The sequence below is a fragment of the Diplotaxodon limnothrissa genome, linkage group LG2 (assembly GCF_057381915.1).
Source record: "Diplotaxodon limnothrissa isolate DT_005_m linkage group LG2, D_limnothrissa_male_GT1.1, whole genome shotgun sequence".
NCBI lineage: Eukaryota > Metazoa > Chordata > Actinopteri > Cichliformes > Cichlidae > Diplotaxodon > Diplotaxodon limnothrissa.
Window position 1 is genome coordinate 21,406,718 of NC_140597.1, and position 20,701 is coordinate 21,427,418.

General features: G+C 42.3%; 1 protein-coding gene across 6 annotated transcripts; it reads right to left on the bottom strand.

The window, feature by feature from the left end:
- Window positions 1-1,370: 1,370 nt before the first annotated feature.
- Window positions 1,371-20,555, bottom strand: LOC146638375 (long-chain-fatty-acid--CoA ligase 1-like). 6 transcript variants are annotated; one of them, XM_085361049.1, is made up of 22 exons: window positions 14,520-15,242; window positions 12,431-12,455; window positions 10,737-11,042; window positions 10,458-10,572; window positions 9,400-9,464; window positions 8,947-9,048; window positions 8,627-8,726; window positions 7,950-8,125; window positions 6,347-6,379; window positions 6,204-6,255; window positions 6,041-6,114; window positions 5,078-5,155; window positions 4,839-4,973; window positions 4,568-4,702; window positions 4,143-4,238; window positions 3,864-3,936; window positions 3,654-3,742; window positions 3,441-3,557; window positions 3,205-3,348; window positions 3,016-3,120; window positions 2,660-2,731; window positions 1,371-2,540 (listed from the first exon to the last, which is right to left on the bottom strand). In XM_085361049.1, the coding sequence occupies exons 3-22, from the start codon at window positions 10,914-10,916 to the stop codon at window positions 2,400-2,402; spliced, it is 2,082 nt and encodes a 693-aa protein (XP_085217175.1). In that variant the 5' UTR covers window positions 10,917-11,042; window positions 12,431-12,455; window positions 14,520-15,242; the 3' UTR covers window positions 1,371-2,399. The 6 variants fall into 6 exon arrangements, with proteins under 6 accessions (XP_085217175.1, XP_085217166.1, XP_085217150.1 ...); XM_085361040.1 differs by lacking the exons at window positions 12,431-12,455; window positions 14,520-15,242 and adding an exon at window positions 20,213-20,555; XM_085361024.1 differs by lacking the exon at window positions 12,431-12,455.
- Window positions 20,556-20,701: the final 146 nt, after the last annotated feature.

The window sequence follows — 20,701 nt, forward strand, 5'->3', positions numbered from 1 at the left end:
TATAGTATTGGCCATACTATATGATGTATTGCTTGTCTTTGTTTAATAATACAGAAGACAAAGACCTTAAAAAATAATCGCATATCGCATCGCAATCGCAATATTGGGGCAAAAAATCGCAATTAGATTATTTTCCATAATCGTTCAGCCCTAGGATAGACCCAGGTGAGGCTATATCGATAACGAGAGCCGGTTATATTCTTAAAATACTAAAAGGAAAGTGCTTCATGATTACCTCCTTTAGCAGAGGACTGTCACTTATGTTAATAGAGTAGATAGGCTGTCCCACACTTTACAGTGACACACCACCCAACCATTCAAGACAAACCATCACTCGATAAGTGGCTCACATCGTGTAAATACTCATCTGGGTTTCCTATTTCATGCCACAGTCAGCTGATATATTTTAAACCTTCCACGTTCTACGTTACACCCACATGTGAAATAAAAACATTGAGCCAGTGGCAAAATGTGCTTCTTATTAAGAGGCCGGCTCTTGTGCCGAATGTAGATTAAAAGAAATAAGAGCTTATCTGCTACATCGTTGTTGTTGTTTTTTTTATTGAATGTGAGCAAGCTCAGAGAGATGGTGATCAACATCAGAAAGAAGAGGGCGGCCATACAAATACTGAGAACTGGCTGTACATATAAAGCAGGCTCTGGCTCTGTGAATGGCTCCAAACGAAGCACTTTTGAAGCTGTGACCGCCATCACGGAACAGATACATACCACTAGTTGTCACACTCTATAACACAAGTGTGTTTCTCTTTTCGTTATTCGACAGTATAACTTCCCTCACTGACATCATGCTAACAGCAGCAGGTCAACGAAAAGTTTCTTTTAGCAAACAAGGTGTTCCGGTATGTATAAAGAAATATTTCTTGTAGTGTTGAAATGTTAGAAATCAAAACGGAAAGTTCTCACCTCATTGCGAACAACTGTAGGTTTAGTACGTTATATAAGCTGTTCGTCGGTCGGAGGAGCTCAAACAGCTTCCCGCTGCTCCCGCAAAATAGTTCAAGTTCCGGACTGTACCATTCCAGTCACACAGGGGTGTAAAATAATACAATAAAAATGTGCAAGTGGGGGTTATAGAGATAAATTAACTGCATTCGAGACTCAACTTTAACTTTGCCTTAAGTTGCTTTGAATTCACTATATTCGAAAGAATGTTTACAGTGAGAATAAAAAAAAAAAAAAAGCCAACCCCACAGCGGATTTGAACAGTCCTTATTTCTACGGAATGCGAAAAAGACCATAAAGAACTTTTTTCGAACCTTCGAAAGCAACGAAATCTGGGACACAAATCAGTGACTGATGTCAATACAAAAACAAATGCGACTGATTAAATATAACAAGAAGAAATGAGAATCTTTAAATTTTGTGCATTAGTGAAGCAATGTACAAACATTACACCGATTTTTTTAATCAAATATTTTACAAAATGTGACATTAAAAACAATTATAATACAAATCAATGTTATTTTTCCTTGTTATCTAAATAATGCATTATTTAAAAAACCGATTCATTCACCAAATCTCTTCCCTTCCTGAACCCACTATAAAGTAATTAAACATTAACAAGGCTTTCCCTCTGTGTCTGCTCCGTATGTTCCTGAGTGACTTCCCTGTGTACAGTAAGCTAACATTGAATTGTTTCATCTGCTGATCCCCCTAGACAAGCCCTGACTGCAACTAAATTAATTCATGCAGACAATGAAGGAACCAAGTGAAACAATCTTGCTGTTAAAAATTTCAACACTAAAACAAAATCATGACATCAAACTGTCTCATCAATGCCAGTGAACCATTCTGTGTGAGAATGATGCAAAACAAAAGTGCACAATGTGTGTTTGCTTTTTGCTGGCCTGAGATTTGTGATGTGACAAAGTTGAAGTACAAACAAAAAACAGCTTCTTCAGACTCAGCACCTTATCAGCATCATCATCATTAATATTTAAATATCAAGGACTAATCAATTCCATCAACAGTTAAAATTGACTTCCTGTCTTGCGTACCACAGATCCTGTAGTCAAATTATTTTTGTGTTCTGTTGAGCATGACAATCGTGTTGTTTGGCCGTGAGAACTAAAGCGAGTCCTCAGGGTTTGTACTGTAGTGTCCTTGTCTTCGTCTATGTCCATAAAATCACATTACTGATTTGATAAGCACCATTGTGTGTGTGGAAGTAGTTGTTACTTTTAATTAAGCCAGGTAATAAAAAGATAACCTGCTTTGTAGTACAGGCCTGTGATGATGGCCTCAGAGGGTCTCATTCATTTGCTTTCTGTTGTGTGCTTCAGCTTGTACCTCAGTTATTCTTTCCCCTTTTAATTGAATCTAAAGCACCATTAGAAGAGCTGCCGCCTATTCTTCCCTCCCGCTCTCCACTTGTCCTTCTACATTTTGATCCCAGCGTATAACTCGTCGATCTGGGATCTGAAGTACTGGCGCAGTTCGTTCCTCTTGGCCTTCATTGTTGGAGTGAGCAGGTCGTTTTCGATGGAGAACAGCTCGGTGTGAATGCAGATGGCTTTTACCTAAAGAACAGACATGTGGCCAGGTGGTGTTAGTGACAATAATAATATTACTTCTAATATTTGATGGAAAAACAATTCAAAGTATACAGAAATACTTCAACTATGACTGAGTGCTGTACCTGCTCAAAGGACTTGAGGCCTCCTGCCTTGCCCAGCCTCAGCATGTCTTCCAAGATGGCTGCTTTAACTTCCTAATTACAGAAGAATGAAAAAATTCTCAATATATTACTCAATATTAACATTGTTAAGCTGCTGAACACTGGCCTATGAGTCATTCAACCATAAAGAGAAACCTAAACAACAGACGAACCAGTGTTGTGTGTACACATAATAATTAGCCATCAGATTTTGCCTTATAAACCGTTTATATTTGCACATATTTCTATAAATCGCTCCACCTATTTCACCTGCAGCAAAAATATAAAGAAATAAGGGATGGCTCAAGACTTTTGTGCAAGCTTTCTGAATCCATTACCGCTCTGCCACATAGTTCCAGGTAGCTGCCCTGCAATCCCAGCGTCCTCCTGGTCCAGTCAGACAGGAAGTCGGGGTCAGGAACCACCACTGCTACCAGACACGCCTGGAGGCAAACAACATGTAAATGTATCTCATTCAAAGTGGACTTTGTTCTAGAGAAACTTGCAGTTTTAAAGAGAGGACCTACCTGCAGACTGTCTCCATGCACAAATACCTGCGCCACCGCATCACTCCTCATGTAGATGTTCTCTATCTTCTCAGGAGCAATGTACTCGCCCTGTGCCAGCTTAAAGATGTGCTTCTTTCTGTCCACGATCTTCAGGGTGCCATTCTGTAAACAAACACGCGCACGCACTGAATCCTGGTGTGGCCACAGACCACATATGTACTGAGCTTAATGTAATGAACAGATGAAGAACCCACCGGAAGCCATTTCCCAATGTCTCCCGTGTGGACCCACCCATCTGCATCGATGGTCTCTGCTGTTCTCTCTGGGTCATTTAGATAGCCTTGGAATACGTTGGCGCCCTTCACGCACACCTGGAACACATACGCACACGTGACTAGTGTGAATGACTGAAACAACTATGGACATTAAGTAAGCTATATGTGCTGATGTCAGCTTTTTAGTTTTACCTCTCCCTCTCCATTTTCAGCCAGGTAGTTCATCTCGGGTACATCCACCAGTTTAACTATGTTACAGGGCAGAGGCGCTCCAACATGACCTGTTGAGATGAAGTCAGTTTGAGGTCATCTTCAGATCAGTAATCATTTCATACTTTTACATAGTTGGTTAAAGTAGGTTAAGTAAGGTTGGTTAAGTTCTGCAGCTTTGTTATGTGCTACCTGCAGTGCAGTCTCCAGGCATGGTCACTGTGCAACCTGCAGTGCACTCGGTTTGTCCATAGCCTTCATAGAACTGAGACAGAGCACAAACCACAATTATTATTATAATCGTTAGTGATGCTGCTGCTACAGACAGAATTATGCAACATGGAAAATGACAAAAGGAGGGCGGGGTGGATCATCCCAGAGGACATTACTGTGATGTCACATACTACGGAAGTAAAACACCACAGGATAACAGTAGATTACATTCAGCAATTGTGTGTGTGTGTGTGTTACCTGACAGCCTAGTGCAGCTCTGAGGAAGGTGAGAACAACTGGAGATATGGGAGCTGCTCCTGTTATCATGAGACGCACACAGCCACCAAGACTGGCCTGCAGAGGGCAGCACATCACATTATTTACTTCACAGCTGCTCAAATGCATCCCAAACAAACTCACTCAGACATTGTTAATGCTCTGATACTACAGTGTTTTTGTATCGTCATTGTTTGCTCTGTTTTCCATTTTCCTAGAATGGAAAATTTCCTTTTAATAATGTGGATCCCCAGGTAACGAGTAGGTTGGTATTTATGTTTTTTTTTAAATTTTTTCACTGTTGTTTAAAATAATAAACTGTATATATTCATGGACAATTAGTCATTTTGTCATAACAGCAGCTGACAAAATAGTATTAAAATAAAAGCGGTGCTGGCTCTGAATACCTGGACCTTGTTGAAGATGAGCTTATCCCATATACTGTCTTTCCTGATGATGCCTTTCATGATCTCAGAATGCTTCCTCTTGAAGGCAAATTCCAGCAGCCAGCGCTTCCAGGGTGAGTTGGCCAGACCGAAGATCTACACCAGAAGAATTACCAGGATTAAACAGAACAACATCAGTAAAGCTTACGATCAGCACTGCATTTATGCAAAATCGTATCTTTATAAGATATCATAGCACACAAATGAGCAGAGTGCTTACACTTCTTCATACCTTATCATACATTCTGTTTAAGAGTCGTGGAACCACGGGGAACACCGTAGGCTTCAGCACCTTCATGTCATCTGACAGTCGACGAATATCTCCCTGGAAATAACCAATCCTGGCTCCATGTATCAACATGACTCCCTACCAGACAGGGAGAGGAAATTTGGGACAATGTTATTAAAAGGAGCCTGACACAGCAGGCCGGAAGGAATCCTCCTTGATTTTTAACGACAGGTGGAACAAACCTGCACGACCCTCTCAAACATGTGAGCCAGGGGCAGATAGGACAAATGGATATCATTGGGAAGCACTGGACAGGTGGTCTAAAACAAACACACACAGCAAGCAATCAACACAAAGACAAACACACATGCACAAAGACAGAGATGGAAAGCATTAACCTTCGTAATCCCCCCGCCCTCCCCAGCATGTAGGACAGATGCAGAAAAGACAGCAAGCTTCTTCTGAAGCGGTCTGAACGTACGACTGGAGAGAAGAGGGACGAGACCATTAAAGGTCTTAGTGAGCTGTGTTTTCTCTATCTTCCCTTCAGCATTTTTCCTTTCCTTCTCCTTCCTGAAGCTGCATAGACACTAGAAGCGATGTGCAGTGATGTGGGGACAGGGCAGAATAAAAATTAAGGCTATTTGGTGACTTTGAGTGTCTACTGGTGAACAAACTCCTGGTGATGAAAAGTGGGCAGTACCCACAATCAATAAAGTCTCAACTTCCAGGCAAGCACCTGAGGAAACTACTAGACTGACATACGATACGTTAGAGCTGGGGAGTCAAACATAAGGCCCGGGGGCCAAATTGGTCCAACAAAGACTGCAATCTTTGGACATACATTTTACACTTTTTGTTATATTTTCATAAGTTTTACAGTTTTTCCTACTGATAAAGAGACAATTCATATAACATCAAAGTAACAGACAAACAAATGTTTTCTTTAACTACTATAGAAACTTTAGTTTTCTACATTGAGTCCGTAGTAATTCTGAAATGTTTTCTGTAATTTTGCACATTTATTTATTTACAATTTAAGCCTTAAGAGTCACGGCAACAGATTACTTTCATTTACTAGAAAAACATTTTCATGTTATGTAGAAAAACTCAGAAGGGTCACCACAAGGTCTCAAACGACCAGCTTCAAAGAGATGTGCGATGAGCAAACAGAGAGATGGTCTATGATTACATCAGCACCTCACCCCTGTAATCTTGATGACAGCTGAGCAGTTGGAGACAATATTCCCATGTGTCAACATAGCTCCCTTTGGTTTTCCTGAAAGTGCGTACAGGAGACATGGCAAATATTTTAGTTAACTCAAATCAGAGTGGCTGCATGTCACTGTGAGTCTGTGGATGTGTCACCTGTTGTTCCACTGGTAAAGCAGATGACTGCCATGTCCTTGGGCTGAGGGGGCTGAAGAGATGGAGGTAAAAATGGATCAGACAGCATAACAGACAGCATCCTCAATATTTAGAGACAGTCTAACAGGCCTGTGTTTACATACCAGTGGTTCCTGGTGGTTGGCCTTCCCTATGGCCTGTGCAACAAGAAAAGCAGGTTAACTAACAGATCTGAGAATACAGAGATAAAAGGAAATGATGACAACTGAGACAAAACAACAGGAAACGTAGGCCGAAGAAGTAACCATCTAAGAAACAAATGAAAGTGAAAACAGGCCAAATAAACACAAAGCAGCAAGGACAGCAAAACTAAACTATTTGCCTACTTCCTGGATTATTAGCTTTTTGCACATCTGTCACACTGAAATGTTTCAGGTTACTAGAAAAATTTGAATTTTACACAAAGTTAATCAAAGTAAACTTTTCATTAAGTAAAGATGAAAAGCTATCAAAGCCAGTCTGGCTCTGTGTAAAAGCTGTTAACTGGTTGTGCCACCCTCGTATTTGTGATAACCGATAAATCTGAGACGAGCCTGTTCTTTTTGGTCAGCAGTGATTTTCTCCTTGTAACTCTCCCATGATATCATCTCTTTTCTTATTGTTGAATCATGAACTTTGACCTTACTGAGATAAGTGAGGCTTGCAGTTCTTTAGATGTAGTTTTATTTTTGCGCTACCTCCTCGATGTGTCATTGATGCACTCTAGGAGTAAATCTGATTATGTGCCCAATCCAGGGATGGTTCACTCGAACGTTTCTAGATTGATCCATTTGGGCTCGCCCTTAGAACTGCATTTGTAACAACTTTGTAACTGATAGATGTCAAGGACTTTGTTTCCTTTTGGTCTTTTAAACTTTATTTCTTTTAACCTACTTCACTTTGTTAGACAGGTTTAGCATTTCAGTGATTTCATGAGTCAGAAGGTTTGACAGTAATCAAATAAAATTAAACTCAACTTTTTGAGAATGTGGTTAATGGCATTTAAATCATGGTTTAAAAAGGGGGGGGGGATCAATAACTTCACACATAGAAGGTCTGGGAAGCTTTTTTTCTTTGAATAAATGAAGTTATAATTTTAAAAGACTGCATTGTGTATTTACACCTCCCACTGTCACAGCTGGACACAGGGAGGTGTTTAGCTCAGTATACACATTTTGGGTATTTGGGTCAGATCACATTTAAGTGAATCGCTCTGGAGTTCATTTGGACTCGCACAGAGACCACCTCCTCCAAAGCGTCTCATTGTGGTGGTTCTGGTCTGCACCAGAGTGTGATTACTGTGCTCACATCTGTCCAAGTGAACCACACCATTGACACGGATTGAAAGGTGGGGAGCGTCCCCTTTAATTGACAGCAGTTCTCTGCTAGGTTGGATAGGTTTTCTTTCCCCCTTAATAAATGAAGTCATCGTTTAAAACTGCATTTTGTATTTACTCTTGCCTTTGTCTAATATTCCAATTTGTTTAATGATCCGAAAGATTTGAAAGTGTGAGAAATATACAAAAAATAGAAAATCAGGAAGGAATTGAGTACTTTTACAGCACTGCACAAAAACAGAAAACAAAGGAGAAGCTGTTGAAGGAAAAGAATAAAGTTTATTAAAGGTAAAAGCAGAAGAATGAAATAATTACACACAAAAGACAAAGAAATTACGATAAATAATAATAATAATAATAATTAATTTAAAAAAAGAAAAAGCCTTCTGACCATCATCTCCTGCAGGCTGAGGATGTGGATTCCAGCCTGCTGTCCCCGTTCGATCAGGCTGGTGTTCGGGCTCTCCATTAGAACAATTGTTCTCACACTGTGTTTCGTGTTGTTAATGCAGTCCAGCACTAGATTGACTTTATCCATCACATCGCACACTATAGTTGAGATAGAAGCTGCAAAAACAAATAGCAGATAATCAGCTGAACGTCTTCAGAAAAACCTCTGCCATGTATCCAAATCTTCAACATTATGCACTCCACACTGTATATAAATGCCACTTGTTTTGCACATATTCAACTCTGTATATTTTATATATTTTATTATTATTATTATTATTTTTTTTTTTTTTTTTTTTTTTTTTTTTTTTTTTTTTTACTATTTAATTTGTAAAAATGTGTATACACACACACACACACACACACACACGTAGGAAAATATTTAGTATACACATCCAGAAATGCATACACTATTATATATTGTACATATATTTATTAGTTTCAGGTTGGCCATTCTTGTATTTTGCTCGTTTGTGTTGTTGTGTTTGCACATCTCTGTTGCTTGTGGGGCTCGCACACAAGAATTTCACTCGCATGTGCTGTGCCAGTGTGCCTGCACATGTGATGTGACAATAAAAGTGATTTGATTTGATTTGATTTGAAATCACCATTGTTTACCTTTGTCTATAATATAGCTGATAGCCTCTGTTCCCAGCGTGTCATACAGAGGGACTGACACCAGAGAATAGGTGTAACACGCCAGCTCACTGATGGTCCACTACACACACAAATCAGAATCATCAGAATCAGAATACTTTATTGATCCCTGGAGGAAATTATTTAAACAAACATTACAAGATTAAGTTTGATAATGACTCCGTCGTCAAAAAGCAGCACATTCAGGTTCATCTTAGCACTGAAGTAATGAGGCTGTGAGATCATAGAGCAGCTGCTTGTTACAGTAAAGACTAAAACCTTGAAAGTGTGCGATTATGTACCTCTGGTCTGTTCTGAGAGAATATGCCGATGTGAGAGTCGGCAGTCTTGCTGTTTCCTTTGTGAAGAAATGCAGAACCCAGATTCTCTGCTTGCTCAATTACCTAACACATAAACACACAGACACACACACCAGCTGTTAATGCTGACAAACTCAACCTTGTTCAGCCTCAGAAATCAAAGTTTGATTTATGCTCATTTTGCCTTTTCACCTTCTCATTTACATGTGATCACATTTAGCACAAAGTTACAAAGTGACGATTTCAGATTTGCATACAGAATAAAATGACGCACTTGCAGAGTGAATGTCACCGGCAAACAACGTGACCAAAAAGACGAGGTCACCTTTTTGACCACCACTTTGTAAACAACTGTTTATACTGACTGCAAACTGTAGCTTTCACCCTGGAGGCCATAGTGTTTATACAAGGTGAGCTAATCTTGGTATCTCTTACCTCTCTGTAGGAAATCCATTCATAAGGCTGTTTTGGCTTCCTGGAGCCGACACAGGGACCGTTACCTGGACGATGAAAGAGAAGAGTTACTACAGTGGAAAGTTAGAGCAACCTAATGTCACAAATTCAAAAGTGTTCCCAGGATGTCTTCATACACATATCCCTATTACACATATAGATGATTACACTTCCTACCCTGCATGCTTGGCTGCTGGCACAGCAGTAAACTGAAGTGTTGACTATTTTGTCAGGCTTCTGGCATTAAGAAAGAGTACACAGGTCCCAAAGTCAAACAAACACTGCGGCATCACTGAGAGTTAAAAACTGTCTAAATTCTTTCATCTTTAATAAAATGATCAGCGTTGCTGCTTTACCAGGTGTAACAATTAAGTTTAACATCCAGGCATCCATGAAAACAGGATTTAATAAATTTAACGGAGTTAGAAGTTAGCAGGAAGTTAGCTCGCTAGTTTCTACCTAAACATGATATAGCATGTTCTGACTGAGAGATTTCTGAAATAATTTAACTGTGCCTTTCATCTTCTTATCTAAATATGGACTTCTGGTTCCAAAACAACTGACACAATGGCTCTTATGGTTGGCACATACATGTGACAAAGCTGTTCCTCTAATGTGGAAAAACCACATGAGTGGTAATCCATGTCATTCACTTTCTTTTTCAGACCGTTCCTCTGCAAAAATGGAAAAAGGGTCCCATTTTTAAATGCTCATCTTTAAAGCAGCAGCATACATGTTTAATATGAAAACTGTAAAAACAACAGTTGCGGTCTCTACAGCGAAGTTTGCCTTAATGATCGCGTAGGAGGTTAATTTTTACATAACGTGTGTCATAAAATTGTATTAAAATATCTAAATATTCAAATAAAATATCCATCTTTTATATACAGTTTTTGTATTCAACAAAGTCAAAGTTACTATGAGATGTTAAACACATCATCACTACTGCACCAGTGCAGTTAAGGATGAATCTGAATGCGAGCTTGATTTATACAGTAAAAGTACCACATTGGGATTAAATTGTATTACTGGTGACTTACTGGACACTCTGGCGCCTCTGAGAAAGAATTCATACAACGTAGTGGCATCATCATAGATATGTGTCAAGGGACTGTCAGTGGTCAGTAGAACTGATCGGCGTGCCAAATCTCCACCCTCACAATGACAATGAAACAGATTGTGAATGCAACAATAACGACAGCAGCTGGAACGTTTCTGTATGAAAAATCTTGTTAGAGAATTAATGACAGCAAGTAATTTGTGGGTCACATCATCGATCAGCATAACTATCCTGTGACTCTGACAGGGACCAAACTTACCTGAACCTCAACTGACTGCATCTGCAGGTCACAGACCTGTGGGAGGGGCCTGGATCGTGTTGCCAGGTAATAGGTTGTTGCAGCAACCACAGCCCCAATGCTGACTAACACAGGGGTGGACATGTTTCTGACGTAGCAGCTGACATCTAGATCTGGCAGGTTCTGAATAAACTCCTCCATGTTATTTGCGATGAGGTGCCTTCAACAACACTGACTGCTCTGCTCTGTTCGTCCAGGTGCAGTTAGACTGAATGCCCTGAGGTGTGGTTGCAAGCAATATGAAGACGTTTTTGGCCAGGAGTTCACCTAGAAAGAGCAAGAGAAGACACATCGTTATTGTACTTTGAATCTTTTTTTATCCATAGTTTAGTAAAGTAAGTAAGTAAATTTTATTTATATAGCACCTTTCTAGATAAAAGATCACAAAGTGCTTCACACAGGGAAGACAAAGTATAAAACAAAAGCAGACAAAAGTTAACAAAATGAGTACTTCAATGTTTTGGTCAGAAGCCTTGCTGCAGCGTTTTGGACAATCTGCAGACGCTCCAGGGAGTTTTTTCTTAGAGATGTAAACAGTGAATTACAGCAATCCAATTATGATAAAATGACTGCATGAATAATAATCTCCAGTTCAGTACGAGACTTAATTTAGAAATGTTTTGTTAAGTGATAAAAGCAGGCTCACCAAAGTGAGCCGGGTCAAAGATTACCCCGAGGTTCCTGATGGACGATTTCACAAATGTTGAAAGAGGACCAGGAGCATTCATTATCTTAGGTACATGTCTGTCAGGAGCACATACAAGGACTTTGGTCTGTCCTTCATTAAGTTGGAGAAAGTTGTCGACCATCCAACCTTTAATGGATTCTAAGCACTCATTCAGAATCTGCAGCTTAGAAACATCTTGGGACTGGATATCATCTGGGTAGCAAATGCCCTCAAAGGGGCTTAAAATATGCTGGAGAGGAAGTAGATACATTAGAAACAATAAAGGCCCCAGCACAGAACCATGTGGCGCACCATAGGTTATGTTACGACCTGGCTCAAAAGCCGCAACATAAAAAAGGAGACGAATACCAGAGTATAGGTGAGAAGAGGTATTATCTTAGAATGGAATACCAGGTCGGCTAAAATGGCTGATGCCATCAAGGCAAAGACAAGCGAGCTCCCTGGGAAGCTTGCCTCAGGTATGCTTTTATCCACACCTGACTAGGTGTGGCCAATTAGCACCAGCTGAACACATTGAGATGATTAGGGGCTACAGAGGGACGTAGCACCTCCTCCCTCAAAAGGGTTCCTCTAGGACCCCTAAATTCATTAAAAGCCCCTCTGAAGCCTCTAGGTCCTTGACCCACAAACCTGAAATAAAAGTAAAAGCTTAGAAGTGGAAGATGACCGGTATTTAGAAACTGTCACAGAAAAGTATCGTTCATATAGATATGAGGAGAACCACTCCAAGGCAGATCCAGATACACCGACCCAATGTTTCAGCCTTTCAAGCAGAATTCGATGGTCAACTCTACCAACATCAGGAGAACAGAACATTTTCCTGCATCATTTTGCATCAAAATGTCACTGGAGACTCTGAGAAGGGCTGTATGTCTGTGAAGGTTCTCAGTCATCCAGGTCATCGTAGTCTAAGGAGCTTGGAAAGAAAAGCATCAGGACTTCTTTAAGTTGCTTGAAGACGTTTCACCTTCATCCGAGAAGCTTCTTCAGTTCTAGGGTCAAATGGTGGAGAGTCGCAGATTTAGACAGAAGTCAGATATCGGCTGCTGATTATAACCAAATCTTCAAGCCGACACACACAGACAGCAGTGGCTGATGTTTATCCGGACCTGAAAGACTTTGGTCTAATGTAAGGGCTGTTTGTTTGTTAATAATAATCCTGTGCACTGAAGCGTGCAACATCTCTTTACTGTTAAGTACAGAAACCAAATGAAAGACTGCTGCTTTTCCCGTACAGTAATAGCAGGCGATCTCGTTCAGCTGTGACTCACGTTACAGTGCAATTGGATCGTATATCATATATTTAACAGATTCTCCCAGGCATCAGATGTATTCGTCCCATTCTGTGCCAGTGTTGTTGTTTAATAGTTGGAGGAGTTCTCAGCATTACAACAAAAACACAGTTAAGCCTCCCTCATCCCAGTTATTGCCCTCGCTCCCACCCTCTCCCTCTCTCGACCCTCATGTCAGGCTCGTGTGTCCCAGCCTACATCTCTCTATGTTTCCTGTTTTATTATTGTGCGTTCCCTGTTCAGTGTGTTTAGTTTTGCTCCCATGTTCATTCATGTGTTTCCACACTAAATACACCTCTCTGTGTATTTAGTGTGTTAGTTTTCTGTCAGTCGGGGTCAGGTCGTCTGCGTTCCATGTTTCAGGTATTCGTGTTAAGCATGTCCAGGGTTTTCATGTTCAATTCTAGTTTAGCCAATTTAGGTTATTCTTTATTTTTGTATTGTTTGCTTTGCCCTTTATTTTTGTAATTTTTCCATCAGCTATAACAAAAGCGCTTCATTTTGTCTGCGTTTGGGTCCACATTTCTTAGTCCACACAGTCTCCCAGCACAGACTGTGACTGCAAAGCTGTTGAAGAATAAACAGACTGGAAAGTGTGACATCTTCATGTGAGAACAGATGAAGACGATGACCTTATGGTCCAGACCAGCGGTGGGCAACTCCAGGCCTCGAGGGCCAGTGTCCTTGGTCAAATACAGCTGATTCAAATGGCTAAATGGCCTCCTCAACATGTGTTTAAGTCCTCCAGAGGCCTAGTAATGAACTAATCAATTAATTCAGGTGTGTTGACCCAGGGTGAGATCTAAAACCTGCAGGACACTGTTGCTTGAGGCCTGAAGTTGCCCACCCCTAGTCTAGACTCTAGAAAACACAGACAGCACTTCTCACAGCAACACCAAGGCAGACCCACAATTTGGACTTCTCCTCTCTCAGCTCTTAAAATGAAAGTTGCTGCATTCTCATTAGCAGGATAAAAGAAAAACTGTCTGTAAGACTGAACTGAAGTGTGAGAAAACAATCCTACTTAAAGCACAGCTTGAGTTGAAATGTACCTCAAGAGTTCAGGTTCCTGTATCAGCTGTGCCCTCTCTCACAGTCACATTCTGTTACTCTACATAAACTGCATAACAAAATACATCACTGTTAAATGTTAATGCTATTGTTTCTCTTTTAAGACCAAGAAAAAAAACATTGAAATTATAGAGTGCTCAATTCTTTGCACGTGGTCAAAATTATGAATTCAACAAGGGGTCGGATACTTCTTTCCCCGACTGCACATATGCAGAAAGAGTTCAATCAATTTCAGAAACTTAAATTACAAGTAATATTATTACAGAAAAGGATTTAGCATTTTTAAATCATCTTTTTTATTATTTTGGCAGACCACCCACCAATTCAGTTCAATTCAATTTATGTAGCATCAAATCACAACAGCAGTCACTCTAGCGTGCTTTATATTATAAGGTGAAGACGCTTCCACATTACAAGGAAACCTTCAGTCTAGTTTCTCATCCTTTGATTGCAGAGCGCTTGTTTCACCTACACTAATACTACTCAGTGTTTCATTTCCCAGCACATGCATGACAATAACATGAGCCAGTCTCTTAAACTGGAATAACCTGTAAAAGAAGAGGCTTAGCTGTGAATGCTAACTGTACAACAGTTAATAATAACAGGATAATGCAAGAACAACACACGACACACACTATTTCCGTATCCCCGTGTGTGTTTCTCCATGTTTTAACGTGTTTCTCACCCACTAACCTGTAACAGAGAGCAGCCAGGTGAGACACTGAGCATCCAGTGGCAGGGATCCTGCAGTTTTTACTGCCGCTCTGCCTTCACAATGCACTAATGCACCGTTGACACGCAACAGCAACAAACATTCTTTTAAGAGGTCAGGCGGGGCCACGGGAGCCCTCTAATTGGCTGGCTCCTGGAAAACGATCAGTCTAACTCAAAGTCAAACAATCAATGCATGTTTCTGTAATTTAATCTGATAGTGAAGACTGGGAGACCAAACCAAGCAAAGTTAAACTTGTTCTAATAGCAGTTAAATGCAGAGTATCTTCAAAATTAATAAACAACATCAATACGGACTCTTTGTCTGGTGACGCGTCTCTTTCATTTGTCTCATTCTCACACAGTTACAGCCTTCTTGCAAAGGACAGCAGGTTTCAGCAATGCCTGAGTGCCTTCACCTTTGCCACAGTGACCTATGACCCACATGTGGTCAGGTGAGCAAAGGAAAAACTATCTGACACAATGTTCTGGGGCAAAAGTGTGTGTGACCATACATGAAGTTATTTTCTGTCTTGTGATTGTTAAATATTGACTCATCTGTGTTTATCATGTGAACATGGTTCTCAACAGCCTTTAAGCTTAGGACAATATTCCCTCTGTGCTCGGTGCTTTCTATGTCAGCATGACCAGACCAACTTCCTTCTTTAAATCCTGTCAACTACACAACAGTGGACGATCACCAATTACACACACATCACTACAGTGGGCACATACTTCCTCCATGTCTTAAAAAAATAAAAATAAATATTTTTTAATATTGATGGTTAAAGAGCTGGTACTCATACAGCACTTTTCTCCTGAATTTGAGCACTCGGGCGCTTTCATGCTCACAATCATCCTTTTATCTGTATCCAAGCATGAGCTGCTCCTCACAAACACACACACTCCGATGGATGCATCACGGCCAACTCAGGGTTTAGCATGTTTTTTGGTTTTTTTTTCTCTTTTTGCCTGTCCTCTTTGGCTCTTTTGCCATCAGAATTATTGTCTAAAGGCGAAGAAAGATGCCCAACGGACTTACTTTACCAAATTGACTATCCCAGCCTTGCCGTAATGGTCTATTTGATTCACCTTTTATTGTTTATTTTATTTTTTATTTTCACTTGCTAGATACGGGACAGACTGAATGAGGAAAAGAGAAGGGAGAAAGAAAGAGGGAAAGAAAAACAGCGGAGAAGAGGGACGGGGATAAAAAACAAAAACCAACTAAATAAGCAGACAAAAAAAACAAACACATCAATCACCTGGATCACCTGTTGAGAATGAAAAAAGAAAACAAGCAGAAGAAAACGAGAGCAATAGAATAAACAACATCACAATGATCTATGGGAATATGACAGTAAATACTAAATATTGAACATTATTGTGCAGCACCTAAGATCGACAGCGCACAGTGTGCTTTGAGGTAGGAGCCAAAAAGGGTGTAGTTTGTGGGTGTGAGCAGCCGTGTGTACACCTGTGAGCATGGACGCGTTTGTTTTTAAAAGGTTCCTTCATGTAATGATGTGCTAGAGGGTGTGGGGGGGCCACTGCCCCGTCCACCAGGGCATGAAGCAGGTATGGAGGAGATCAAGACTCCAGACATCCAGAGGCCCCCAGAACACAAGAGACCAAGGAAGACCAACAGAGGGGCAGCCGCGCCACTGTCCCAGTAAGAGCTGAGGAGAGTCCCAGATGAGGGGTCACTCAGCAGCCGCGGAGCAGAAGCCAGGGGGAGTTGCAGTGACGTGCCCGTGAGCTCCGCCGGCAGCCAGCTGTGCCAGAGTGGCCTCAGGCCGAGAGGCCGAGGCCACCCCACCCCTGAAGTGGCCCGAGCGAGCCCCAGGCTCCAGGCCCCGATAAGGAGCCACCAAGGAGTGAGCCGGTGTGTACCTGGGCGCCCATCCCCGGACACAAAGAACCACCAACGCACCGATGTCTGAGGGCGCCTGCCACCGGCAGGGGAAGTGGTGGGGGGAGATAGGCCTCCATACCTTAGAGGGCCTGAGATGTTCCCAGAGAGGTGGCGTCTGATACCCAACCTGACATATAGACACAGACATACAGGCACACACAGACACAAACATCCATTCCCACCCTCATGCTCTCATATGCACTTACTCCACACTCAACCAACGTGGAGACAGACATAAAGAGACGCTGTACACACGATCACACTCCCCAAGCGTACTCTAAGAACCGGGTCTAGGTACCCTTGCCCCTGGAGGGGGAAACTGCACCCAGACCCAGGTGGTGTTACCCTTTTCCCTGCGGTGGGGAGAAGCAGACCGCCCCGACTCCGCAGCAGCAGGGAGGCCCCACACTCCAGACCCCAGTCGGACGGCCAACTCCTCCTCCCGGCCCCCCCGCTCCAGCAGGCCGCAGAGAACGGGGATGTGAGAAGACTCCAAACCTCCCTCCGCCAGGCTCATATGTAGTGTTGATGCATGTGTGTTCTAAGGTGCATTTAAAACCCAGGAGGGCATGGAGCTACCTGCCAGAGAGCAGCAGGTAAGCGCACAGCCCCTCCTGATAGCCCTCAGTGTCTACGTGTATTTAAAATTGAGAGGTGGGCAACGACGCCAGGGGTGAGGTGTACACCCTGATGGTCTTTTGGATTCCGTGTAGCGTGCCCACCCCCAAGATCCTATATGTATGTGTTATGAGAGTGTGAGTAATGTGAATGTCTAAGATTTTGAAATAAAATTGAGGCAGAGGCAGCCAGAAGGGGACAGAGGGGGTGATGCCTCCCCTGCACCCTGGTGCACCCATTCTCATGTGGTACTCATGGCCATTGATCAATGGTCATGAGAATTTGCATAATTACGATTAAGGAACTGACCTCCCAGCCCATTGGTTTCAGTCATTATGCAAATGTACTGTTTATAAGATTTGGGGAAACCTGCAGTCAGCTGAGACTGAAGAAGTCACTTGGATGAGTGACGAAACGTTTCTCCCACAAACGCTACGTCCACATGAACAGAATCAACTTTTGGAGATATAAAGGAGAACATCACAGGATGATACCTGCAGGTCTGACAGCAGCAGGTGTATCACTCCTGTTTCTACCTGGAGACAGCAGTCGCCTCATTGTTCTGACACACAACACAAAACTATCCACAACACTACACACTAACTACACAAGACAACACATTAACTACACACTACAAACACGCTAAACGTCACAAATCTCTCTTCCTAAACAACCAAATGTCGTATTGCCATATCATTTTTGATTGGTCGACATGGTGCATTTTTCCACCAACACGAAAGGGCTGTTTTTTGATTTGGTTTTTCTTTATTTTTTGCTCATAAGCAGAGAGTGCTCGCTGCGCTGTCCTTAGACATTAAACGTGACGAAACTATTGAGGAAAAAACGCTGCATATATATTGTTTATCACGACTCTGGTTTTACGTGGCCTATCAACACAATTTATAAACTGGTATATATCACTTTGTTGCTTTGTCTTTAAGTGGTCATGTGATTGGCTTACCACGACTACTTTATTCTTCCTCAGTCAAACAGCAGCACTCATGCGATTGTTTTGCCCCCTTAGCTCCAGGTGTTGTGCCAAAAAGTTATCGTCGGGCAGAAAGTGATTGCCGTCTGCAGGAGCGCGCAGCTGCTTAAAGGTGTAGCGCCCAGATTACTTACAGCTACTTCCGTACAACTGATGCAGTAAGCTGAGCACAGCTTCAACCGTCTGTTGAAAAATAGTAACGCGACCGCAATTTTCTTGTTAGTAACAGTAACGGCGTTGTAACGATATTCCATCCATTTTTTCCATCCATTTTCATCCGCTTTGTCCGGGGCCGGGTCGCGGGGGCAGCAGCCTAAGCAAAGAGGCCCAGACCTCCCTCTCCCCAGCCACCTCCTCCAGGGGGCATCCTTGTCAGATGCCCGAACCACCTCAGCTGGCTCCTTTCGATGTGGAGCAGCAGCTGCTGTACTCTGAGCCCCTCCCGGATGGCCGAACTTCTCACCCTATCTCTAAGGGAGAGGCCAGCCACCCTTCGGAGGAAGCTCATTTCTGCCGCTTGTATCCGCGATCTCGTTCTTTCGGTCACTACCCACAGCTCGTGGCCATAGGTGAGGGTAGGGACGTAGATCGACCGGTAAATTGAGAGCTTCGCTTTTACACTCAGCTCCCTCTTCACCACGACGGACCGGTGCAGCGTCCGCATTACTGCAGCTGCAGCCCCAATCCGTCTGTCGATCTCCGGCTCCCTTCTCCCATCACTCGCGAACAAGACCCCGAGATACTTGAACTCCTCCACTTGGGGCAGGAACTCATCCCCGACCCGGAGTGGGCACTCCACCCTTTTCCGGCTGAGAACCATGGCCTCAGATTTGGAGGTGCTGATCCTCATTCCCGCTGCTTCACACTCGGCTGCGAACCGCTCCAGTGCGAGCTGGAGGCCATCACCCGATGAAGCCAACAGAACCACATCATCTGCAAAAATCAGAGATGAGATTCTGAGGCCACCAAAGCGAAAGCCCTCCGCCACTTGGCTGCGCCTAGAAATCCTGTCCATAAAAATTATGAACAGAACCGGAGACAAAGGGCAGCCCTGGCGAAGTCCATCACCCACCGGGAACGAGTCCGACTTATTGCCGGTGTTGTGCCAAAAAGTGATTGTCTGCCAAAAACTGATTTCCAGTGTTTCTGTGTATTTTTTATGTGTAATATCTTTACGTATGTTCGTAAATAGACTTCGGTGAACAGGGGATACAAAGGGGTTACATAAAGAATTAAAAAATTATCTGTTTTTTAAGTATCTTTACAACTTGTACTTACATTATAACCAATCCGGTCCTTTATCCCCACTTAAAATATTTTTACAGAACTATTGTAATATTTGCTGACATTTCTGCTGTCCTGTTGGGCAACTTACTCTTACAAAATACATTTTTAATGTTAATGAGATTTTTTTTACTGCATAAATAAAGGTTATATAAAAGTCGCTGCCAAAAACTGATTGCGGCTTGTATCTTGCTACACGAATGTTGTTTGTGGCTCAAGATGACTTTATGTCATCCATAAGGGATGCATTTGACATATGTTTAACATATTATAGCCCAACAAGTTACTTATAGCACTTTAAATATGAGCAATCGCTTTTTGGCAAATACCGGAAATCAGTTTTTGGCAGACAATCACTTTTTGGCACAACACCGGCAATGCGAACCAAGCTCTTGCAACGGTTGTATAGGGATCGAATGGCCCGTAGCAATGGGCCAGACACCCCATATTGTAACGTTGTAACGATAGAAATAGTAATTAGTTAGATTACTCGTTACTGGAAAAAAGTAACGCCGTTATTCCCATCACTGCAAAACACACACACAAATACACCAACACAGTAACGACTAAAGTGTTGTGTTGTTGCACTTTGCCAGCTTTTAAAACACAACCTCCAGCAGCTTGTTCATGCCCCGCCTCCCTTTAGCAGCGGTGCCCGGAGACACATCTGTCTGACAGCGCTGACTGGACTTAAGGTCGGAATGGAAACTCCCCCCCCACACACACCGCACTAGCACTATTAAAAGCGTGCACAGCATTTGTCATATCATAATAATTTATCATATTAATAAGTGCGCGTGCAAACACAGGTTAGTGTTGTTTTCTGTCACGCGCCACCTTTATGGTTTCGCTTGAATATAATTAACTTACCTGATTTCTAAACGGAGCTCGCTTTGATATTCTTCTTAATGCCAGCTGGGATGTGCTGTTCTCCTATTAGCACACTTTCTTTAGCATACTGTATCAAAGCCAGCAAACGCACTATTATTTCTTTCAGTCGTGATTAACTGACTACGGTGAGCTGCTGTCGCTTACTTCGCACCTGTTCCCACGACTTCTTCCCGGTTTCTCGCTCCTCACCTCGCGCACACCTGACCAGCCAATCATGGCATTACATAAGTTTCAAACTTCCGGACAAGTGTTTCTCAATAAGTTAGCAGTAAAAGGTTCAATGCGTAAAATACTAGATCCATGATTCAGCTTTGCGTTCACCAGTCAGTCTTTAAAAGGCGTGTTTTTCTCACGGGTCACTTTATGACAAGATGCAGCGTGGAAGGTAATTTCACTATCAGGGTCTCACATGGCTTGTCAGACCAATCAGCTGGCTAATCACTGGCTCAAAGCAGACTGTAAACTGCT